The 23,738-nt window shown below is 31.9% G+C and overlaps 1 protein-coding gene across 1 annotated transcript in view; it reads left to right on the plus strand.

The window, feature by feature from the left end:
* Positions 1–23,738, plus strand: part of LOC114325229 (carboxypeptidase D-like) — a 43,211-nt gene continuing 19,473 nt past the window's right edge. Inside the window, exons 1-4 of the mRNA XM_050656606.1 lie at positions 1–275; positions 22,045–22,181; positions 22,570–22,903; positions 23,311–23,478. Coding sequence (XP_050512563.1) covers positions 95–275; positions 22,045–22,181; positions 22,570–22,903; positions 23,311–23,478 — 820 coding nt within the window. The 5' untranslated portion in view covers positions 1–94. The remainder of the gene's footprint in view (positions 276–22,044; positions 22,182–22,569; positions 22,904–23,310; positions 23,479–23,738) is intronic.

The following is a 23,738-nucleotide window of genomic DNA, read 5'->3' on the forward strand; positions in this document are numbered from 1 at the left end:
TCTTAAAATTAAACCACAAGCATTGATTACCAGCTTGTTGTGAGTTCGGAGGTATTTAGTTAAGTTCGACAGAGCACGTTTAACTAACGGTTCAATGATGAAGTTAATGATTCTGAGCGTTGTCGTAGTTTGTTTAGTTTCCTCAGCTGAATGTAAAATCGAATTCAAATATCATAAGAATCCAGAATTAGAAGATGTTCTTAGATCATTAGAAGAGAAAGGAAGAAAGGTTTTGGAGACGCGTTTATACACGATCGGAAATTCTTCCAGTATAAGTAAGTTGAATAGATTTATTAATGCCTTTTGTCTGTTCGAAATCCTCGATCCTACAAAAACATATTTTCTTATACAGTCGAGCCCGCTCATTGGAATAGCCTTCGTGCCAAGCAAAAATATTCCTATAAACGGCATATTCTAATAACCGATCATTGGTGGCTACTAGAAAATAAGTGTACCTACCGAATAAATAGGTATACATAATAATAATCCTAGTACCTACCTATACAACTAAGTATGTATGTATTGAATAGTTTACACCCTCACAATTTTTACCTCGTTTGTGTAATGTGTAGTGTATGTGTTGAGTAAATGTCTTGTTACTTAGTAAAGTCGACTTCATTGTCTTTACTAAGTAACAAGACATTTACCTACTCAACACATAAACTACAGATTACACTATAATCTACCATGCCAATGCATGGTCTAAGTTGTCGAGGCATTTAAGCTAGGCAAATTAAAAAAAACACACACATTTTACCTCAAAGTGACGTTATCAGTGACAAACCCAAAATGGATTGATTAAATTTAAAAATTCGAAATACAATAAATCTATTTTACAAAATGTAACAAAATGGAACCTATAGAAAAAAGTTTTTTAAATGAAATTGAGTTTGGGAATTGCTCTTCTTTTTGCTCGTTCTTCAAAAGCATTCTAGGCATTTTGGACGTGTTTAATAGCTTTTTATTTTATTTTTCAATACCTACAAGCGAAATTTTTAATAATCACTTTGACATTTAGCAAATCCGTACGGCACTGCGATTTTACAGTATATAATACAATGTAAATATAAAGGTGTAAACTATTCAGTGACAGCAGCTGTAGATACATATGTATATGTGTTCACAAAGAGGGGATGGCATTAGATAAACATATGTATGTATATGGTTTTAGATCTTTTTATGTGAATAATACAGTGATGTAACTATTATATAATATACTTATTTTACTTATTAAAAAAACTAGTTACGTTATCTGTACAGGCATCCACTAATAAGTATGAAATATAAATATGCAATATGTAGATAGGTACATAATTAGATAGGTAGATAGGTAGATAGGTACATAATTAGATAGGTAATGTAGATAGGTTCTTATTAGAATAGTCTTATTATGTAGGTAGGTACATAAAAAATAATTATTTTTTTCGTGAAAAAATCGGTAATCTCCTGAATTTTTTTTACATAAATAAAATATTAGTCACTTGTTTCTCTAAACTATAATAATTAGAAAAATTGACATTGGATTAGCCCTCCAGAAAACTTCTTACAATATTACAAGCGGTTAGGACTTGCCAATTGGATTGAATTTCCACGAAATCGGAAAAACCTTCGTCTTCTGTCTCATCTGTGGCATCAGTATTAAGTTGTTTGTCTATTGATCTGTAGATCTTCAGTATCTTCGAAACTTTCGTTTGTTTTTTTCGTGGTTTCCTAATTTTCTACATACAGGTGATATAGTTTCTGTCCCTTTGAAAAAATTGTAAGTACTTAATAAAACAATTTTTTATTCAATTTTCGAAAATATTATGCAAACTTTTGTTCATCATTTGAATAGTAGAGAGAACTGAAATTTTTATTGCCATGTCATTTAGCTAAAGATGCCGTGTAATAAAAATCTATATTTCCTATAATTTGAGCACGTTTAACTAACGGTTCAATGATGAAGTTAATGATTCTGAGCGTTGTCGTAGTTTGTTTAGTTTCCTCAGCTGAGTGTAAAATTGAATTCAAATATCATAAGAATCCAGAATTAGAAGATGTTCTTAGATCATTAGAAGAGAAAGGAAGAAAGGTTTTGGAGACGCGTTTATACACGATCGGAAATTCTTCCAGCATAAGTAAGTTGAATAGATTTATTAATGCCTTTAGCCTGTTCGAACGAAATCCTCGATCTTACAAAAACATATTATCTTATACAGTCGAGCCCGCTCATTGGAATAGCCTTCGTGCCAAGCAAAAATATTCCTATAAACGGGATATTCTAATAACCGATCATTTGTGGCTAGTAGAAATAAGTGCACCGAATATACATAATATAATAATGATGATGTATTTATTGTATAGTTTACACCAGCACATAGGTATCTAGTACCTAGCCGATTTTTTTAATTTTTACCTCGTTTGTGTAATGTATAGTGTATGTGTTGAATTAATGTCTTGTTACTTAGTAAAGTGGACTTTATTGTCTTTACTAAGTAACAAGACACACATACACACACATTTTACCTCGAAGTGACATTACCAATGGCAGACCCAGAACAGATTGATTAATATTTAAAAAATCAAAAGAAAATAAATATATTTTACAAAATAGAAAGTATAGAAAGAATTTAAAAAAAAATTGAGTTACAATTGTTGACTTTGGGAATTGATCTTCTTTTTTGCGCGTCCTTTAAATGCATTCTATGCATTTGTGACCTGTTTAATAGCTTTTTATTTTATTTTTCAATACACGCGAAAATTTTTACAATCTCTTTAACATTTAGCAAATCCGTACGACACTGCGACTTAACAGTATTACTAGTTACACGTACAATGTAAAAATAAAGGTGTAAACTATTCAGTGACCGCAGCTGTAGATAGGCACATATGTATATGGTTTTGGAACTATTAGGTAGGTACCTACTTATTTTATTAAAAAAACAAATTATACTATCTGTGCATGCATAATACTTAAGCATGAAATGTATGCAATATTGTATGTACACAGGTACATAGTCTCTTATTAAAATACCTACATAAAAGAGAATTATTTTTTCGTAAAAAAAATTCTTAATCTTGTCCAGATTTTTTTTACATAAAATATTAGTCACTTGTTACTCTAAATTATAATAAATAGAAAAATTGACATTGGGTTAGCCCTCCAGAAAACTTTTTATAATATTACAAGCGGTCAGGGCTTGCCAGTTGGATGGAATTTCCACGGAATCGGAAAAATCCTCGTCTTCGGTCTCATCTGTGGCTTCAATATTGAGTTGGGTGATTTTATTGTTTGTCTGTAGATCTTCAGTATCTTCCAAAACCGATAAATTATCGTCAAAAGAAACAAATCTTGAAAAAGCTTCGTTTGTTTTTTTCGGGTTTTCCTCATATTCTACAGGTGATATAGTTTCTGCTTCTTTGAAAAAGTTGCAAAAATTTTATGCAATTTTCGAAAATATTATGCCCACTTTTGTTCATTATTTATGAATAGCGGAGAGAACTGAAATTTTTCTTGCCATGTGATTTACCTGAAGACGTCGTGTCATAAAAATCTATATTTGCTAAGCATAATTTGAGTAAGTTTGAGCACGTTTAGCTAAACGGTTAAATGATGAAGTTAGTGATTCTGTGTGTTGCCGTACTTTGTTTAGTTTCCTCAGCTGAGTGTTAAATTGAATTCAAATATCATAAGAATCCAGAATTAGAAGATGTTCTTAAGTCACTAGAAGAGAAAGGAAGAAAAGTTCTGGAGACGCGTTTATACACGATCGGAAATTCTTACAGTATACTTAAGCAAGTTGACTAGATATATTTATAATTCTTTTAACGCCTTTTCAAAATCCACGATTGTTCAAAAACATATTTTCTAACTATTATATAGGGTGTCCCAAAAGTAGCGGAACGGTCGAATATTTCGCGAACTAAACATCGGATCGAAAAACTGAAAAATACGTGTTCAATCCTGTTCAAAAATCTATCCAATGACACCAAACACCAATCCGCACTACACCCCCTGGAGGTGGGGTGGGGGGTAACTTTAAAATCTCAAATGGAAACCCCCAGTTTTTCTTACAAATTTGGATTCATTACGTAAAAATAGGCAACTTTTATTCAAGACATTTTTTCGAACTGTGGATAGATGGCGCTATAATTGGGAAAAACAATTTATCCTGATATTTACATAGAATAGAATAGAAATATGCTTATTGCCATGAAAAATTTTACAATTTTATCGACAAAGCTTATAAATAGTAAAAAAAAACAAAACAGTAACAATCCAATTTACTAAAATTACATAAATCGTCAATAAGTTAAATAAAATAAATAAATAAATCTAAGTTAAAACAGAAATAATCAATTGCAAAAATTTAAATAAATTGCAAATCCATAGTCTACCTAATAATTAATAAAAAAGGTTTAAAAGTTAAAAAGTTAAGCTGCTGCATATGACACCCAAATATAGATAAAAAATAATAAAAATACTACTTGTGCAAAGGGTACTGTAATTTCTTAGTTATTGACTAAAATAATCTTCTACTGAATAATATGGTCTTTCAGGCAGGTAGGCTTTTGTCAGTTTACGGAATTTGGGAAAAGATGGTGCAGATTTTAGTTGTAGGGGGAGATGGTTGTACATTTTTTTGCGGAATATAATATCGATTTCTTTACTAACTTCGAGGACGGGGTCGGCAAATAGACGTCAAACGTAGAATTTCTCGTGAAGTAGTGATGATTAGGTCTTGGTGGAAAGACATGTAGATGTTTACGAATTAAGCAAACAGTTTCTAAAATATACAAAGATGGAAGGGTTAAAATTCCGTGATCTTTGAAGTAACTTCTGCAGTGTGTTGTTCTTCTGAGGCCAAACAGATATCTTATAGCTCTTTTTTGTAATTTGAAAATAACATCGAATTGGGCAGCTGTACCAGAACCCCAAAAAGGAAGACCATAACGAAGATGTGACTCGAACAAAGAAAAATATGTTATTTTGGAAGATGCTAAATTGAGTTCATTCGAAACAGATCTTATAGCATAGCAGGCTGAAGAGAGTTTCTTCCGTAACAAATCGATATGGAGGGACCATTTAAGGTTGCTGTCTAAAAAAATGCCAAGAAATTTTACAGAATCAACGGTACTGATCTATCTGTTATTAAGAGGTAAGGGTTGAAGAGCTCCTTTATAAGACAATGCTACTGTTTTATCTACGTTAAACGAGAGTAAATTTGAGTCAGACCAGGTTTTTATTGTAAGTAGATCAGAAGTTATAGTAGCATGAAGAGTTGCAATATTTGAGTTGCTCCAAGTGATACTGCAAAAAGAAAAATGTTTCCATCGATTTTTAAATTAGTGATGTCATTAATAAAGATAAGGAAAAGTAGAGGACCCAATACTGAACCTTGAGGTACCCCACATACAATGTTTTTGAGACTAGAGTCTTTATCATTTGCTCTAACTAGTTGTTTCCTATCTTCCAAGTAAGATTGGAACCAATCTAAAGAAATGCCTCGAATTCCGTAGAAATTTAGTTTTTTTATCAAAATGTTGTGATTTACACAATCAAAAGCTTTGGCATAGTCACAAAAAACGGTGGCAGTGTAAAGATTATTGTTCAGTGCTTGATAAACCTCATGTAGTACAGAAAACATGGCATCAGTGGTGCATTTATTATTTAAAAAGCCGAACTGATTTTGTGATAAAATGTTGTTTTCAACTAGAAAGGACATAAGTCGGGCTTTTATGAGTCTCTCAATAATTTTGATAAGCTTATCTAAGAATTCACTGAAATCCACAGAGAACGGCAGTTCTCACCAGTGGCGCACAACACCCCTACATGCGACACTATATATACACGAAATTTTCGATTTTCTAAACCTGACTGAATTAAAAACTGGGCCAAATCCCATCTTAAAGTTTAGGAAAAGACTCGTCCATCCATATGTTACTTCTCCATTTTGGTCCAAGGGTGTGGATTTTACGGCCCTTCCCATTTAAAGCCTGTTTTTCGTTCTCGTCCCCAAAACTCCCAAAAATTTCAAAAATTTAAGCCCGACATTTGCGGCTTCTGATAGCACAGATCATTACCTTTCCAACGCATGTTTAATTTTGAAAATCGGTTATACCATTCAAAAGTTATCGAGCTCAGAAATATGACTCAATTTTTATTTAAAAAATGGAAAATGTTTGTGGATATGTATGTATGTATGTATGTATGTATGTGTGTGGAAAAGTTAAACCGATCTGAATTTGTTTTTCTGTGTTTCAAGAGGGTGTGAGGGCCGATTCAGAACCGGTCTAATTTTTGACTTCTGACTACCCGTAAGTCAGCTAGAGGGCTAGGTAGATACAAAATAGCATATTTTTTGGGCGTATATATCTAAGGTTCAACGAAAGACAGGAAAACCGCAAATACACCAAATCAATAGGGATGAGTTAAGCTTTCAAATAGCGCCTAAGCGATCAAGCTGAGACATACACACTGCTCACCATAGCCAAAAAACTGAAAAATTAAACTTTGAAAATTTTGGTTTTTCGACAATTACTCAAAATTTCAACCTACGAATTGCGCCAATAACTGAGCGTTTATAGAAGGACTCAGGACGCGTCTAGTGGTGTATACCTTATATCTGGAAAAATTCGAATTTTTAAGTTATAGGCTTTATAAATATGATCAAATCTATTTCTTATGGGAAAAACGGTTTTTCAAGCTCAATAATTTCTATAATACGTTCAGTTATCATACTCGATCTTGGACGCATCAGATACTACTTGTCAATACGTTTCAAATTCATGTTTAGTGATCAACATCAGGTAAGCCGTTCAGAAGTTATAGAGATCCAAAAGTATAATTAGTCCAGGAACTGAAATTTTTCACTTCGCAATTTTTACAGAATGGATAGATTTGCTTGAAAATTTGACAATAAGTAGTGGATAGTCCAAGGATCAAAATCTATATGATGCCGAAAGACGCTTTTACCATGGGGTGGTTGCCACCTCATCTCGAGGGTGGAATTTTTTTTTATATTTTGACCGCAAATGCTGGTAAAAATATTAATTATAAGCAAAAAATGTTCATTATAAATTTTTTTGATAAAATTAATAGTTTTCGATTTATTAGTTATCGAAGCTGTTAGTTTTATATCGAAAAGATTACCAGATAACGGCAGTTCTCGCCAGTGGCGCAGAAATACACCCCCTACACGCGACACTATTATATACACGAAATTTTCAATTTTCTAAATCTGACTGAATTGAAAATTGTGCCAACTCCCATCTTCAAGTTCAGAAAAAGACTCACCCATTCATATGTCATTCATATGAATGGGTGCCATTCACATATTCATATATCAACCATCCATTTTGGTCCAAGGGTGTCGATTTTACGGCCCTTTCTATTTAGGGTCTGTTTTTCGTTCTGGTCCCCAAAACTCCCAAAAACTTCGAAAATTTAAGTCCGACCTTTGCGGCTTCTAACAGTACTGATCATTACCTTTCCAACGCATGTCTAATTTTGAACATTACCAGAGAACGGCAGTTCTCGCCAGTGGCGCACACCCACACCCCCCTATACGCGATATTATATATACACAAAATTTTCGATTTTCTAAATCTGACTGAATTGAAAATTGGGCCAACTCCCATCTTAAAGTTCAGAAAAAGACTTACCCATTTATATGTCAACCATAGATTTTGGTCCAAGGGTGTAGATTTTAAGGCCCTTCTTATTTAGGGTCTGTTTTTCGTTCTCGTCCCCAAAACTCCCAAAAAGTTTAAAAATTTAAGTCCAACCTTTATGGCTTCTAATAGAACTGATCATTACCTTTTCAACGCATGTCTAATTTTGAAAATCGGTTATACCATTCAAAAGTTATAGAGCTTAGAAATGTGACTCAATTTGCATTTAAAAAAGGGAAAATGTTTGTGGATATGTATGTATGTGTGTTTGAAAGTTAAACCGATTTTATATTTTTTCTGTGTTTACAGAGGGGGTCAGGGCCGATTTAGAACCGGTGTAGTTTATGACTTTTGACCACCCATAAGCCAGCTATAGGACTTGGTAGGTACAAAACGGCATATTTTTTTGGGGTATATATATTCGGATCAAGAAGAGGTAGGAGAACCGCAAATACACCAAATCAATAGTGTTGACTTAAGCTTTCAAATGGTGTTTAAGCCGTCAGGATCAGACATACACACGGCTCAGTATAGCCGAAAAACTGAAAAACTAAACTTTGGGTTTTTCGACAATTACTCAACATTTCAACCTACGAATTGCGCCAATAACTTAGCGTTTGTAGAAGGACTCAAGACGAATCTAACGGTGTATACCTCATATCCGGGAAAATTCAAATTTTTAGGTTATAGGCTTCATAAATATGATAAAATCTATTTCATGTGAGAAAAACGGTTTCTCAAGCTCAATAATTCCTATAACAGCTTCAGTTATCATACTTGACCTTAGATCCATCAGATACTACTGGTCAATACGTTTCAAACTCATGTTTACTGATCAAAATCGGTTAAGCCGTTTAGAAGTTATTAAGATACAAAAGTATAATCCAATTAACGATTATTCCCCAAATGGTTTATGTAGTTGTAGTGGTTACGACGCTAAATTTGATCTGGCAACGGGCAATCCGACTTTATTTACCGGCCATCTCAATATATTTTTTTTTCAATCTATTTCGAATAGAAAAAAATCTAGTGTACATTCGATGGACACTAGATCATTTGGGAGATAATGCAACAAAGGTGACCATTTATAAAGCTTGACGTGTAATACAGGAACATTGCATTTAACTTCATACATTTAATTTATAAATAACTTTGAAAAACTCCTGATACAAGAATAAAAAACCGCTAAACGCCGTAAAAATGAGTGGCGCATAAAATATTCCATCTACAAAAGATCTGATATGAATGTTACGTGGCGCGAAAATGGATTTTCATTTTATGCAAAACAAAATTCTAGTTTTATTTTAAAATATTTTTCCATAATATTTGCTAAATTTGAAGTAAACGCGCCACAAAAGAGTTTCAAAATTCAAATAAAATTTGAATATTATTAATTATTATTAATATAATTAATTCAAAATAAAAATTGAGTCATATTTCTGAGCTCGATAACTTTTGAATGGTATAACCGATTTTCAAAATTAAACATGCGTTGGAAAGGTAATGATCTGTGCTATCAGAAGCCGCAAATGTCGGGCTTAAATTTTTGAAATTTTTGGGAGTTTTGGGGACGAGAACGAAAAACAGGCGTTAAATGGGAAGGGCCGTAAAATCCACACCCTTGGACCAAAATGGAGAAGTAACATATGGATGGACGAGTCTTTTCCTAAACTTTAAGATGGGATTTGGCCCAGTTTTTAATTCAGTCAGGTTTAGAAAATCGAAAATTTCGTGTATATATGGTGTCGCATGTAGGGGTGTTGTGCGCCACTGGTGAGAACTGCCGTTCTCTGTGGATGTAATCAGTAGAAAAAGAATTTAGAAGAACATTATAATAATTTCATGTTTTCAAAACTAAATGACCGAACTCAATAAAAAATTAAATAATAAATTGGGAGAAAAATATCATAGTCAAGATAGAAGTATCTTGTCACTACTTCTTCAGAGACGACAAACCAAACAATCAGTGGTGTCATGGCAAAATTAGCAGTGCCGGAACGCACTTTCCTTAACTTTTTTACAAGAAAAATATTACTCTGTTTTTTAAATAGAATCGATTTTTAAATAGGAGTAAAAACTTGCTTCGAATGTTTTATTTAAAAAAATATGAAATAGAAAGATGGGTTATTAATGAGAATGTATAGATGGAAAAGTCTCTATTCTATTTGAAAAACCTCAAACTTTTAAAACAAAAGGTTTAGTATGAAGAAAAAGATTATTTAAATGACAAATAGTTTAAATAACGTCCAATACTATTATGACACTTTACAATACTTTTCTCTGAATTTTCATGATTTTAACGATTATAAGAGAGCTTTTTTTGCAAAAAACTTTTGAAAACTACTATATGAATGAATGAAGACGCGTTATTTCAACCCCGTTATAGGCCTAAGCCTCTTCAGGGTACCTGGTAGGAGTGGTAGGTAACCTTTCGAACACATAGGGACGGTATTAAAGTAGCGTATACGCTATGAGCCCGTAGGTAGAGGGGATAATTAGAAATTCGCGAGCGCCATTAGTGACAAGTCTGTAAGCTTTTACTGGAAATTTGACATAAATGTCAAAGTGATTAATTTAAAACATTGAAATTAAAAACATTAATAGGAAATAATATTAGTTGGTCAAAGCTGTGGTGTATATTTTTACCTTAAATATACTTACGTTTTAAATACTGAATTTAAGTTTTTTTAGTACTTCGTAATATGTAATTATAAATTATCTAAGCGCCATCTACACGATCAATATGAAAGTATCCGAAGTAAGAAATTAATATTTCATTAATAGAACGTTAAAATGATTAGCAAACTCTTTAAAAAATCGATTACAATTTAATTACTTTTTTGCGTTGTAAATATTAAGCGATAACAATAATTAAATAATAAATTTAAAAATTACCGGTGAAAGTTGCATTAGTAATCCGCTAGGAGCGACACCAGCGAAGCTCAGAGCGGAACGCTGTGAGCTCGTACGTAGAGGGGATTTTTACAAATTCGCGAGCGCCAGTAGTGGCAAGTCTGTAAACGTTTACCGGAAATTTGACATAAATGTCAAAGTGATTAATTTAAGATTAAAATTAAAAGCATAAATTTAAAAAAATATTAGTTGGTCAAAGCTGTGGTATATATTTTTACCTTAAATATACTTACGTTTTAAATACTGAATTTAAGTTTTTTTAATGTTCCGTAATATGTAATTATAAATTAATCTATTAATCTTAGCGCCATCTACACGATAATTGTGAAAGTATCCGAAGTAAGAAATTCATATTTTATCAATAGAACGTCAAAATGATTAGCAAAATCTTAAAAAAATGGATTACAATTTAATCACTTTTTTGCGTTGTAAATATTAAGTGATAACAATTAAATAATAAATTTAAAAATTACCGGTGAAAGTTGAATTAGTAATCCGCTAGGAGCGCCACTGGCGAAGCTCAGAGCGTATTAATTTATAATCAAGTATTTAAATGGGAAATAAGTAATAATAATAACAATTAGTAAATCAGTAACATCTCGAGTTAGTACATATTTAGTATTTTAGTATTATTTAAAATTTAAAATATCAAGTCAGAATTTGGTATTAGTTTTGAGAGTAAACTAAATTTAAACCCAAATACTTACAATGTCGAGATAGTATCACGAGGTTTTTCCTGGTTTTCCCTCGTGATTTACTATAGAATCTCTAACGCGAGAATTTCATTGCCACCGTTGCATTTGGTTGTCTTTTTAAAGACAGATCACATGCTATGATTTTTTGTGGCGGATATTCTTGAGTTGGGATTGATTTCATGTAATCGAATGAACTATCTTTTAGTAAAGTCGTCCCAGGAACGCAACTCATCAATATTGGCAATATCATTTTAAAGTCGTCTACTTTAAAATGTATAATACGTGTCTGAATTGCCGATATAAATGAGTCAGATTAAAAAAATTATTAGAAGAATTTTTTACTAAGCAACAACATTTTTGTTTATTTAGTATTATTTTGTATTTTGACAACGACACCCAACTTGGGCGTCGAAACGTTAATAAAATCATTTTTAGGTAAAATTGTGGCTTATTTCCCATTCAGAACGTATTAATTTATAATTACATATTAGGGAACATTAAAAAAACTTAAATTCAGTATTTAAAACGTAAGTATATTTATGGTAAAAATATATACCACAGCTTTGACCAACTAATATTTTTTAAAATTAATGTTTTTAATTTTAATTTTAAATTAATATATTAATATTATGTGACACATGACAGAAGCTCGAAACAAATGACTGTGAATGAGAAGCCCTATGCTTTCAGTTTTTCGACTGTATGCATTAAATAAGTTCCCTTATAGTATATTAAGTATGGAGAACGGTAAGGGTTTTATACCGATCGAAGACAATTGTTTGGAGGAGGAGCGGAGCGACGACTCCAATTATTGTCTGAGATCGGTTACCCTTAACGTTCGACATGCTTATAACGTTTTTTGCACGATTGATACCATTATAAATTATAAAATTAAACATTTTCGTCATATTGATGTGATATTGATTAGTTTCATTCATTTTATCAAGATAGATACTTTGGTTGTTAGGTAGTAACTAGGGTGCATAACAACAATGGAGAATTGAGTTTTTATTTAGTTGTCAATAATTTTAAGTACAATTTTGATTATTATAAATTAAAATATGAGCGAAAGTGAATTTGAAGAAATTGAACGGGCTTGGGAAGAAGGGTGTTCCGCAGTTATTCCCGAAAAATCCAAAATCCGTTATCAAAATACCTACCAAAGTTTTAAAAAATGGTGCGCAGGCAAGAATTTAAGAATCGAAGAAAAGACTCTATTGGCATATTTCGTTCAAAAACATATGCAGTTGAAAGCTCCTGGAAGCCTCTGGGCAGAATATTCAATGATTAAATCCACCATTTTTCTTTATGATGGCATAGATATTTCCAAGTTTTCAACTTTGATCGCGTATTTGAAGAGAAAAAATGTTGGCTATAGGCCTAAGAAAGCGAGCATTTTTACACGGGAGCAATTTGAAAAATTTCTGATGGAAGCACCGGATGAAGAATTTCTAGTTCACAAGGTAATATAAGCTAGTTTAGGTAAAAGAAATACTCTAATGAAGATTTTTTCATAATTTGTAGGTCGCAATGATATTGGGAATATCTGGTGCCTGTAGAAGAGAATAATTATATAATATTACTATGAATGACATCCAACAAACCGATGGTTTAATGATTGTAAAAGTACCCAATACAAAAACGAACATCCAGCGTACTTTTACAGTCGTTAATAAACCAGACGATAAAATTCCATATTTAGAAATTCTGCAAATTAAAATTAAGAGATTTTTTAACTCGACGGTAAGTGAATTACTTACCATCGAGTTGGAGTACTTACCGTCGAGTTGGATTACTTACCGTCGAGTTGCAAGTAAATGTCACCTACTGACGTAAAATCTGTCACGGTAAACAGTCAAAAATGATCAATCGTGCAAAAATTTTTATAACTAGCGTGTTTATTGGGCTAAATTGGGCGGTCTGTGATTTAAGTTTCATGTCAGCTAATATACACACACCGGCAACATTAGCCGAACACCTTAAAAATGGGACATGTTTGATGTCTTGAATTTCCTAAACCACTGGTCCGATTTGAGTGATTCTTTTAGTATGTTATAGCCTTATTATTTAAGAATATCGTTGCCATAATATTGTTGCTAAACAGGTAAATATCATTTTATACCGGGTGTACCAATCATACTGTGTTTTTTTTTCTTAAAGTTTGGAACACCCTGTGGAATTTTCTAGCAAATGTAAAATATTAAAATTAATACTAGATTGTAGACTTAGGCTTTCTTAACATTTTCCTTTTTGATTCATTTACTTATGTGAGATAATAAAAAAGTTATGTGCGTTAACAACTATCCATGTTTTTCATCAATAAATCCTCATAGTAGGGGAGGAAAGTATACTAAATTTGCAGTTACTCGAGCGTTATGGGGACCTATTGGATTGTGAAGAGTATGTGCTAAAATCAGAAAAAGGTTAAGTTAAATTTTCCATAAAGTGGGGGACTTTTAATTTTTTAATTTAATTTTCCATTTGAAACAATCATTTTTCTCAGATTTTAGCGCTATCTATCCATAATTCGAAAAAATGTGTCGAATAAAAGTTGCTTATTTTTACGTAAAGAATCCAAATCTGCAATAAAAATTGGGGGATCATATTTAAGACTTTAAATTAAATCCCCCACCCCACCTCCGTGGGGGCTCGTGACACCCCACGGAGAGGGGTGGGGTAAATTAAAAATTTTAAATACGAACCCTGCGATATTTCGCGAAATGAACATCAGATCGTAAAACTGCAAAATACACCTATCAATATTTTTCAAAAATCTACCGAATGGCACCAAACACGACCCCCCATGGAGGTGGGGTGGGGGTTTACTTTAAAATCTTAAATATGAGCCCCCAATTTTTATTGCAGATTTGGATCCTTGACGTAAAAATAAGCAAGTTTTATTCGCAACATTTTTTCCAATTATTGATAGATGGCGCTATAATCGGAAAAAACAATAGGTGGAAATGGAAAATTAAATTAAAAAATGGAGAGTCCCACACTTTATGGAAAACTTAACTTAACTTTTGTTGGTTTTATCACCCACTCTTCACAATCCAATAGGTCCCCATAACGCTCGAGTAACTGCAAATTTAGCATACGGTCCTCCCCTACTATGAGGATTTTTATTGATAAAAAGCATGGCTAGTTGTTAAAGCACATAACTTTTTTATTTTCCAACATAAGCAAATGAATCAAAAAAGAAAATGTTAAGAAAGCCTAAGTCTACAATCGAGTTTTAATTTTAATACTTTATATATGCTAGAATATTCCACAGGGTGTTCCGAACTTTAAGAAAAAAACACAGTATGATTGTAACACCCGGTATAAAATGATATTTACCTGTCTAGCAACAATATTATTACACCGATATTCTTAACTAATAAGGCTATAACATACTAAAAGAATCAATCAAATCGGACAACAGGTTTAGGAAATTCGAGACATCAAACATATCCCATTTTTAAGGTGTTCGGCTAATTTTGCCGGTGTGTGTATTTTTATATTTCTACAATTTTTTTTTCTAATTTTGGACCTTGCTGGGAGGGCGGAGGGGAATTTCCCCATTTTCCCTCCCAGTAGATCCGCCACTGTCATTTAAAAATTACGTTATCTGTGCATGCATACAGTATGAAATGTATGCAATATGTAGACAGGTAGATACATATTTTCTTATTAAAATACATACAACAGAATTACAATAGGTGCTTATTTTTTCTTGAAAAAAAGTCAGCCTCAAATTATTATTTATTACATAAAATATATTAAATGAAAGGTGACTCGTGTAAAATACCAGCTTTTTGAATATTTTATGTAAAAAGATTTTTTCTACGGACAATATTTTTAAAGTTATTCTAAATGTTTATAAACTACAAATTTGGCATTATGATTTTTGACTGTGTATTACAGTTGAGTCCGCGAGTCTTTACCCGTGCGTCATCATTTAAAGCATACGAAATAAGTCGGAAATTTACTAAATGCAACGGCAAGTGGATATTATTCCGATCACGGGTTATAGTATAAAATTTGACGTTATCAAATAAATAGAACGTCAAATTTAAGTTTTGCTTTAAAATTTTGGTGCAAAATTACAGCTACATTTGAAGTATCTTAATAAATTATTTTATTATCATTGATTAATAAATAAATAAACAATTTATAAAAGAATTCAATAACATATTTTTTTTGTTATTTTATTCAGTTTGGCGGTACCTTAAACACAAGCATTCAACTGTGTCAACAATGAGGTTAGCTTTGTACGTTGTCAAAATTTATCGTAAAATAACATAAACTTATTACAAAATTTCTAACTCCAATATAAAATTAGTTGTGAAAACAACTGTTTGTATACTATAAAAAACTTCAAAATGCAAAAATTCGACAAAATAACAGAAAAAAATTCAACAAACTGACAGCAACAAAAGTAAACAAACCAAAACGTCATAAATTGTACTTAAAATATGTGAAGACATCCCCGATCGTCTTTCTTTGTATCTATCTCTTTTCAATGCACTGAGTCTAAATCGTTCGTAAAAATAACATGTGTTTTTACTTAATAACAGACGGCAGCTGGTTTGTCATTAATTTCATGCGTGGAAGAGAATGATGCTAAATAAAAAGTATGTGTTTTATTTCGCCAGGTATTAATGACGCACGGGTAAAGACTCGCGGACTCTACTGTAGATAATTTTTTATCTTTTTTAATACATTCTGTTAGTATCACTCTACTACTTTCATTTGGTATACGCAAAATTGCGTATCTTCATTATTTTCTGTCTTATCGTATTGCAAAATAAAGGTCTCTGGGATAAACAAATATAATAACTTTTAAACTAATTAATATATCGGTCTCAAATTTTGAGGGTTTTTGTCCTTTAGGCAATACCCAACTTTTGTTGAAACACTAAAGTTCTAAGTTAGTTTTAGTTAAAGTTATTAACAAATAACGATTTTCACTTATTCTGCGGTTTGTAAAGCAACAAATTAACTTTTTAACTTTCAAAACTCGGCATTATGAAGGTTCTTCAATGTTCTAAAAAATTAAATTTTGTAATTTTATGCCAACTATTTAGTTTTTGAATGGAGTGCAAAAAATCGAAAAAATCGCGTTTTTGCACTAAATAATTAAAAACGGATGCGATCTCTAGGCAGGAAAAAGGTAGGTTTTCCTCCAGCACATTGCTGATTGAGTACCTAACTAATACTTAGTAGGTTAATTGTTATAAAAAGCTTGTGCTGCGATTATAAATTATCTATGGGATTATAAATTAAGGATTATCCATTGTATGTTATTTTTGCCACCATGTGGATTCTAGCAAACCCATGATAAATAGTAATCAGTGGAATCGTAAGAGTACTCACAACAAAAATGATAAAAGTTGGTTTTAACAGGAAAGCCAGCCGCAGTCCATTGTTGATAATATCTCACTATTTTTATCTACGCGTAAATAATTACCGCTATCCGAAATACAGCGTGTATTTCGAACATACACAAGTTATTTTTGCTTTCTAAATAAACGTAGGTATATTGTTAATAAAATACACTCACCGGCACAAAATTCCGCCACTAAAAATGTTTGATTAAGTTTGACAATTGATAACTGTATTATTTGTACTCCGATTTTGTTTGTTATTATTCCGGTAACAAAAAAATTTTGCTTAGATGGCATTATACCAGGCTGAATGGAAGCGTTGTATTTTCTCCTAACTTTAAAAAATTCTGTCGAAAAATTGAAGAGCTTATTTTGTTTCATAGTCCTTTCTTATTACCCCGGAGGCGTCACTAAGATTTTGTTTTTGCAATTATCCGAATATCTCTTTTCCTGTAAGAGCTGCGTAATTTTTTGTAAATAAAAACACTGATTGACTCATAAACATAACTATCTTAAATATAGCTTGGATTGATAAGATTAGAATGGCCCGCATGCAGCCCAGATCTCAATCCTATCGCGCATTTATGTGATAAATTGAAAATAGCTATTCGCCGTCATCCTAGTCCTCCAGAAAATTTGGTATAGTTATGGCCCTGGTAGGGGAAGATCTACCTATTCCCCATGCAAGGATAACACATTTTATTTGTTCGATGCCAAACAAGAGGTGGACTTACCCTCTATTGGATTGTTTTGTTTTGTTGTTAATTTTGTTTTGTGTTGTTTTAGTGCGTTTGAAATTTTTAATGAAATAAACATTCAAAGCAGTGTTTTTATTTACAGCTTTTACAAAGAAAGAGAAAATAGATATTCGGATAATTTAAAAAACAAAATCTTAGGGATACCTCCAAGATACTACGAACTGAGTATGAAATAAAATCAGCCCATCAATTTTTCCACAGAATTTTTGAAGTTATACTTCTTTAGGCGCGATTGGGAGTGAATTTTTATTTTATTGGGCGCATGCGCACACCGACATTATGATATTAGTCGTTATACGGGCTCTGATTGGGTGTTGAAATGATCTGTCAATAATTGTTCAATATGGAGGTTATGGGTAAACAAAAATGTTGTATATTATATTAGTTTTTATTGTTGTGAGGACAGAAATAAAATCAAATTTATAATTGTAGTGACTTTTTAAATAGTTTTGAAAAGCCACAGGTACGTAATTCTAAATGTTTCAGTTGTATTGCAATAAAAAATTATCTTCATACCTATTTGGAAAATGAAAAAAAAAATAATGTACTTACCTATTAGTAGGCAATGCTTTAATTTACATAATCTGATTACAAACAAACTTTCTACAAATCTTCATCTAATATATAGTTTTCTTACTCTATATTTTGTTGTATTTTAATTCGACGAAAATCAAACTAATAATTTGATTAAATTCATATAAATAAACAAAATGTCAAAAAGTTTATGGTGTAAACGTTCAGTTTGTGTATATTCCCACACGACTTATACGCGAAGGTGGCGCAGTGGGAAATCGCTTTGACTTTCGTACGGCGAGATAGACGGGAAGCGGGTTCGAGCCCCAATGAGAGTTATTATTTTTTTTATTTTTTTTATACATTTTATGATTTTAAGTATATTATTATATAATTTTTTTCAGAAAATACGTATAATTTTTGGCAACAATTATTGTTCAGAAACCATTTGTGGCATTTTTCAATGTGTCTGTGTGTGTTTTATTCTTTTATTTTTTTTAATTTTTGGTATTGTTTTAATAAAAATTTTTGGAAAGTAGTAGAGAAACTGTTTAAAGTATATTGATTTCGTTGAAATCATATAATAGAAGTATAACTTCTTACGTGCGTACTAAGTACACACATTCTTTTTTTTAAGTTAGGAGAAAATATAACTCTTCCATTCACCCCCATGTAATGCTATCATAAACAAAAATTTTTTCAAAAATTAATAACCATTTTCCATTTCGTTGCAAAACGAAAATACAGCCGCATTATATTCTAGTCCAGTAGTCGGCAAACTTATTAACCAAAGAGCCAAATATGAACATTACAAGAACAATTTTGGGAGCCAAATCTGCTTGTTCAGTAAAATTTTATTACACTAAATAAGTAGTAGGTACTCTAAATAAAACTAGAGGGCCCAGCCGGTTAAGATAGTGAAAAATTTCCCCACCGATATTCCAAAAATAAAAATACCATGTTCTACATGCAAAATTGTTTGACCAAAAATTTTTTTGGACCCCACCAATAAGGCCCCAAAAAATTAAAACGTGATTTTTCGTTTTTGGCGATATCTTTGGTTCTAATCATCGTCGAAACTTTTATTTTCTTTTGTGTTGTATAGTTTTTATTTCTTACAACATGGTATTTTTTACAAAATTTTTGGCGCAAAATTCAATTTTTTTTGAAATTTTATGTAGAACCGAAAAGGGAAAAACAGCAAACGTTTTTTCAGTTGATCGTAAAAATCAGGAATACTATTCCAAGCATTAAAATGATCATATCTTCCTTCTCCAGGTTATTCAAAATTCAAACCACTTATTGTGTTGTGAACGAAGATCACATTTTTTCTTGTCCAATATTTCCAATTCAACATACAGACAGTCGAATTTAGAGCGCCATACTTCCTTGTTTTTTAAATCCAGCAATAATTGTATATCAATGCTACCAATGTCAATTTGAAAACGAGAAAATTTCAATTTGGTTATCCTAGCATTAAGAGGATTTTTGAGAAATGCTAAAGTTTGTAAATGCTCATTTATCAAAATATGATGTAATTTTTTTCCTACCAAGTTTTTTTTAAATGAAAATATTATTGCGCTTTCCGCGAATATCTGTGCCAGAGCCGCATTTAAGGAATCACAGATAGTCGAGGAAATGAAGCTGAAAAAATGGTAAAACCTCGCAATTTTTTCGTCCAGCATCGATTTGTACAAACATTTGGGATTAGACTCATTACACTCTCTAGTTCATTTTCTATATTGAGCTGTTGTACGCTTTTGGTTTTTTAAGGGTGAAAACTACCCCTAATTTTAAAAAATTATAAAATAACATTTTAAACTTTAATATTGTCAAAATTTGGTTCCTATTAGTTGCATAATGATTGTTTATGCTTTAAGGTATACTATCATAATATTTCCACCCTTAAAATCACCCTTGTAGGAGCTATATAAAAAAAATTTACTTATCCTAAAAGAATAATTTCGGATTGCATCGATTCGGACTGTACTTCATATTCTATATCATGATTAAGGGCGTTGATTATTTTTAGGGGTGTAAACTACCCCTTATTGTCAAAAATTATATAAAAACATTGTAAACTTTAATATGGGTAAAATTTGTTTTGATTGGTTAAAATAATGATTGTTTTATCCTTTAGGATATAATATCATAATATCTTTAACCCTTAAAAACCACCCTTAATAACATTACAGTTTTTATAAGTAGATATTTTAATAGATCTATACAGAAAAAAGAGTAGAACTAAAGAATTACAAAAACATTTATTTACACAAAAATACGAATTTACAAATATATACAAATACAAATAGTTTTTTAGTCATCTTCCAGTATACCAACCGATTCTGTGGTATTATACATACATTGAAAATTATCCATTAGCGGACTATCCAAATTGTTCGAAAAAAAAAATTTGTTTTATAAACATAGCTCCTTCATTTTTGGCGATAAAAAGTTTTTTCAGAAATGACTTTGTAGGATTTTTAAAGAGTTATAAGACTGTGTAAACTAAATTCTGTAAGATCCCTTAGTTTTTAATTAGGGTGGGTTTAAAAGGCTCGAATAAGGGGGTGTTTGCTAGTAAATAGAGGTTTTAAACAGCTATATCTCGCTAACTGTTTACTGTAATGAAAATCTATGTACAAGGGAATTTTAGTTATTTAAAAAGCTACAATTTAGTGATCCATGATTTTTTTCGTATCTTCAGTATTTTCGGAGATATTTTGAAGTAAATGGTGAAAAATGGGAAATTCCAAAAAATTAATTTTTCTTTAAACTCCAATTTTTCTAAAATTAGGCCCTTTAAATAGGTAAAACTTCTTAGTAGTATTGATAATATAAATATAAAAAGAACTACAGAAAGGTGAAGACCAATTTTTAATTAGGAGGGTAGTTAGGGGGTTGTTTTCACTGATTTTCTCATAGAGAAAAGCAGGTACCGACCTTTCTTTGATCAGAAGTCGCTTAATTTTCAGGATAGAAACTTTTTATTATTATTATTTTTTGAGAGACTCAGCTGTATAATTGAAAAAAGGTTTTTTTAAGTTTTCTTCGAAAAATGCGTTTTTCCGTTATTTTACTTTGAATATTTCAAATTATGCATTTGACGGAAAAAGCTAATTTTAACATGCCCTATCTTGGTTTTTATTGGTCTTAAAGATATTACAAAAAAAGAATTTGATTTGTGTTACAAAAAGATACAATTTTGATATCTACAGTTTTTTTGATTAAATGCATATTTTTCGAGGTATTCTCAAAAAACCCTCTACAAGAGTTGATTTTTTCATGGAAAAACTGTTACTTTCAAGAGAGAATAACTCGAAGAATATTAGTTTTACGAATAAAATGTAAAAAACATTTTTTTCTTAGAATCACTTTTTACATCGATTTACATAGTTAAAATGTAATAAAAAATTGCCGCCCCTGAGATGGGGTGGCAACCACCCCCCAAGGTTTTAGCGTACAGCGGCATGATATAGAAAATGATCCTTGGACTATTCCCTATCTTCTGTGAAAATTTCAAGTAAATCCATGCTGGACGAAAAAATTGCGAGCCAAAATGCTTCATTTCCTCGACTAAGAGCCACATGCGGCTATGGAGCCGCACTTTGCCGACCACTGTTCTAGTCCAATCAGAGAGTGCAGCAAGCATCTCTACCGGTTTCGAAAGTTATTAGTCTCTCATCAGGAGGCACATATGTTGCTCTCTCTGATCCAATCAAAACAAACCCCGGTGTGCAGTCACGGATTGCAACGAACTAAATGGCAGGGATGCCCTAGCGGCAACTGCAACTGCGGCAAGACTAAGTTTTCAATCTAATGGCATATAAAAGAACATGTTACTCTACATCCCCCCTGATTGAAAACAATGGGAACCTTCTCTGGTTACACCTCCGAGGTTTCTAAAATTTGCAAGCCATAACGGATGCTGAGACTAAGGAAGATGAGGGAATTTTACAATTTATAATTCACGTCCCATCTTTACCGCGTTGAGTAGATTGTCCCTGGCAATTTGAATTTCATGACCTAAGTATTTATATAGTTAATTTTAAACAATAAGTCTATATTGTATATTTTAAACAATAATAAACGTTTTATATGAGTTTAAAATTGATACCAAACTAGTTTAATTTTTTCTTTTAGCAAATCCAGTACCTTTGTGGGTCTTGGAACTAACTGCGGCGAACAAGTCACAATATGGCGTTCCAAATGTGAAATTGGTTGGCAATATGCACGGGAATGAAGCTGGAGGAAGGGAGATTTTATTACACTTTATAGAGGTAATATATACGTATATTACATACTTAATACACTTTATATTTATGTCTGGCAAATGTTGTTAACCTGTGATGGAATGCGAAAGTGATATTGGAGCCTGAAGCCACATGGTAGATACTTTAATATATATCGGTCTTTTTATTGATACAATTTTGATCTTTATGTTTAATGGAGATGATTTAAAAAATTGAAATTGATTTGAAAGATCAAAATTGTATCAATTATAACACCAATATCAATGATCTCTCCAATATATACCACAACTTAATAAATTGACTTATGTACTAAATAAATATGCATTGTAATTTTTAATATAAATTTTGTTGCATATTTATATACGTCATTATCAAAAGTAGTTGAATTTTTTTATAAAATTAAATATTTTTGTAGTATTTGATAGATCAATACAGCCAAAAGAATGCAACAGTGAGATGGCTTCTTGAAAACACCAAAATCCACGTAATTCCAACATTAAATCCCGACGGATTTGCTAGTGCTGGCAGTGCTGTTTGTGAAGCAACTACAGGCAGATACGTTGTAGTCGATGGTAGCAAAATCGATTTAAACAGAGACTTTCCCAACTACTTTATGGACAGTCCCGATCAAGAACAAGCATTGGAGACGAAAGCAATAATCAGATTAATGAACGAGACTAAATTTATATTGTCTGCAGCACTTCACGAAGGCGCCCTAGTTGCCAACTACCCTTACGATCTCAATCCTGGTGAGTATCTTCGAATTTTTGTACAAAACTAATAGCCCAGTAAATTAACGTGAAATACGGCGATATTGTGGAATACAGAGTCTGAGTCCCCTAATTTATAAGTTCACCAATAATGTAAACCTCATCACAAAGGTTATTACTTTGGCATAGTAACGAAAATTTTGAACCTGCATACCTACACAAATATAATTTAAACGAGGACGTTATTGCAACACTATTTGGCAGTTTATTTAATTTACAGGAAGTTGAATAAAGTCTTAATGAAACTATTAATCGATATATTTCGCTATTATACACAGTGAAACTATAAAAATATTAGGGAGTTAAAATTAATGTGAGATTACAACTTAAGGAATTAATTTGTGATTGAACAATTGTTTGTTTAATATTCATGTATCTCTTTTCAGAACATTATGAGAGGGAATTTGTAACACCAGATGACGACGTATTCAAATTTTTAGCAAAGACTTATTCAGACAACCATCCACAGATGCACAAAGAAGTAAACTGTTCTGGTGTCACAGCAAAATTTGAACATGGTATCGTAAACGGAGCTGAATGGTATCAATTTGTAGGTAAATATTCAATATTTCTCACTGAATAGATAATTAGAGTTAAATTAACATAAGAAAATCATTTAGGCTAGCGCACATCCCAAAAAGATAGTTATGTGTATAATAAAGCTTAAATGTTCCTATCCGCGGGTAGCGGATAGCGACAGCTAACCAGGGAAAGCGAATCAATCTCTGCCCTCCGCAGATTCCAGAAGTTTTCTGACCCGGGTAACTAGTACCTGCTTAGGGTCCCTTGTCCAGGGTCACGGATGAAGACCACA

Source organism: Diabrotica virgifera, chromosome 7 (assembly GCF_917563875.1).
Source record: "Diabrotica virgifera virgifera chromosome 7, PGI_DIABVI_V3a".
NCBI lineage: Eukaryota > Metazoa > Arthropoda > Insecta > Coleoptera > Chrysomelidae > Diabrotica > Diabrotica virgifera.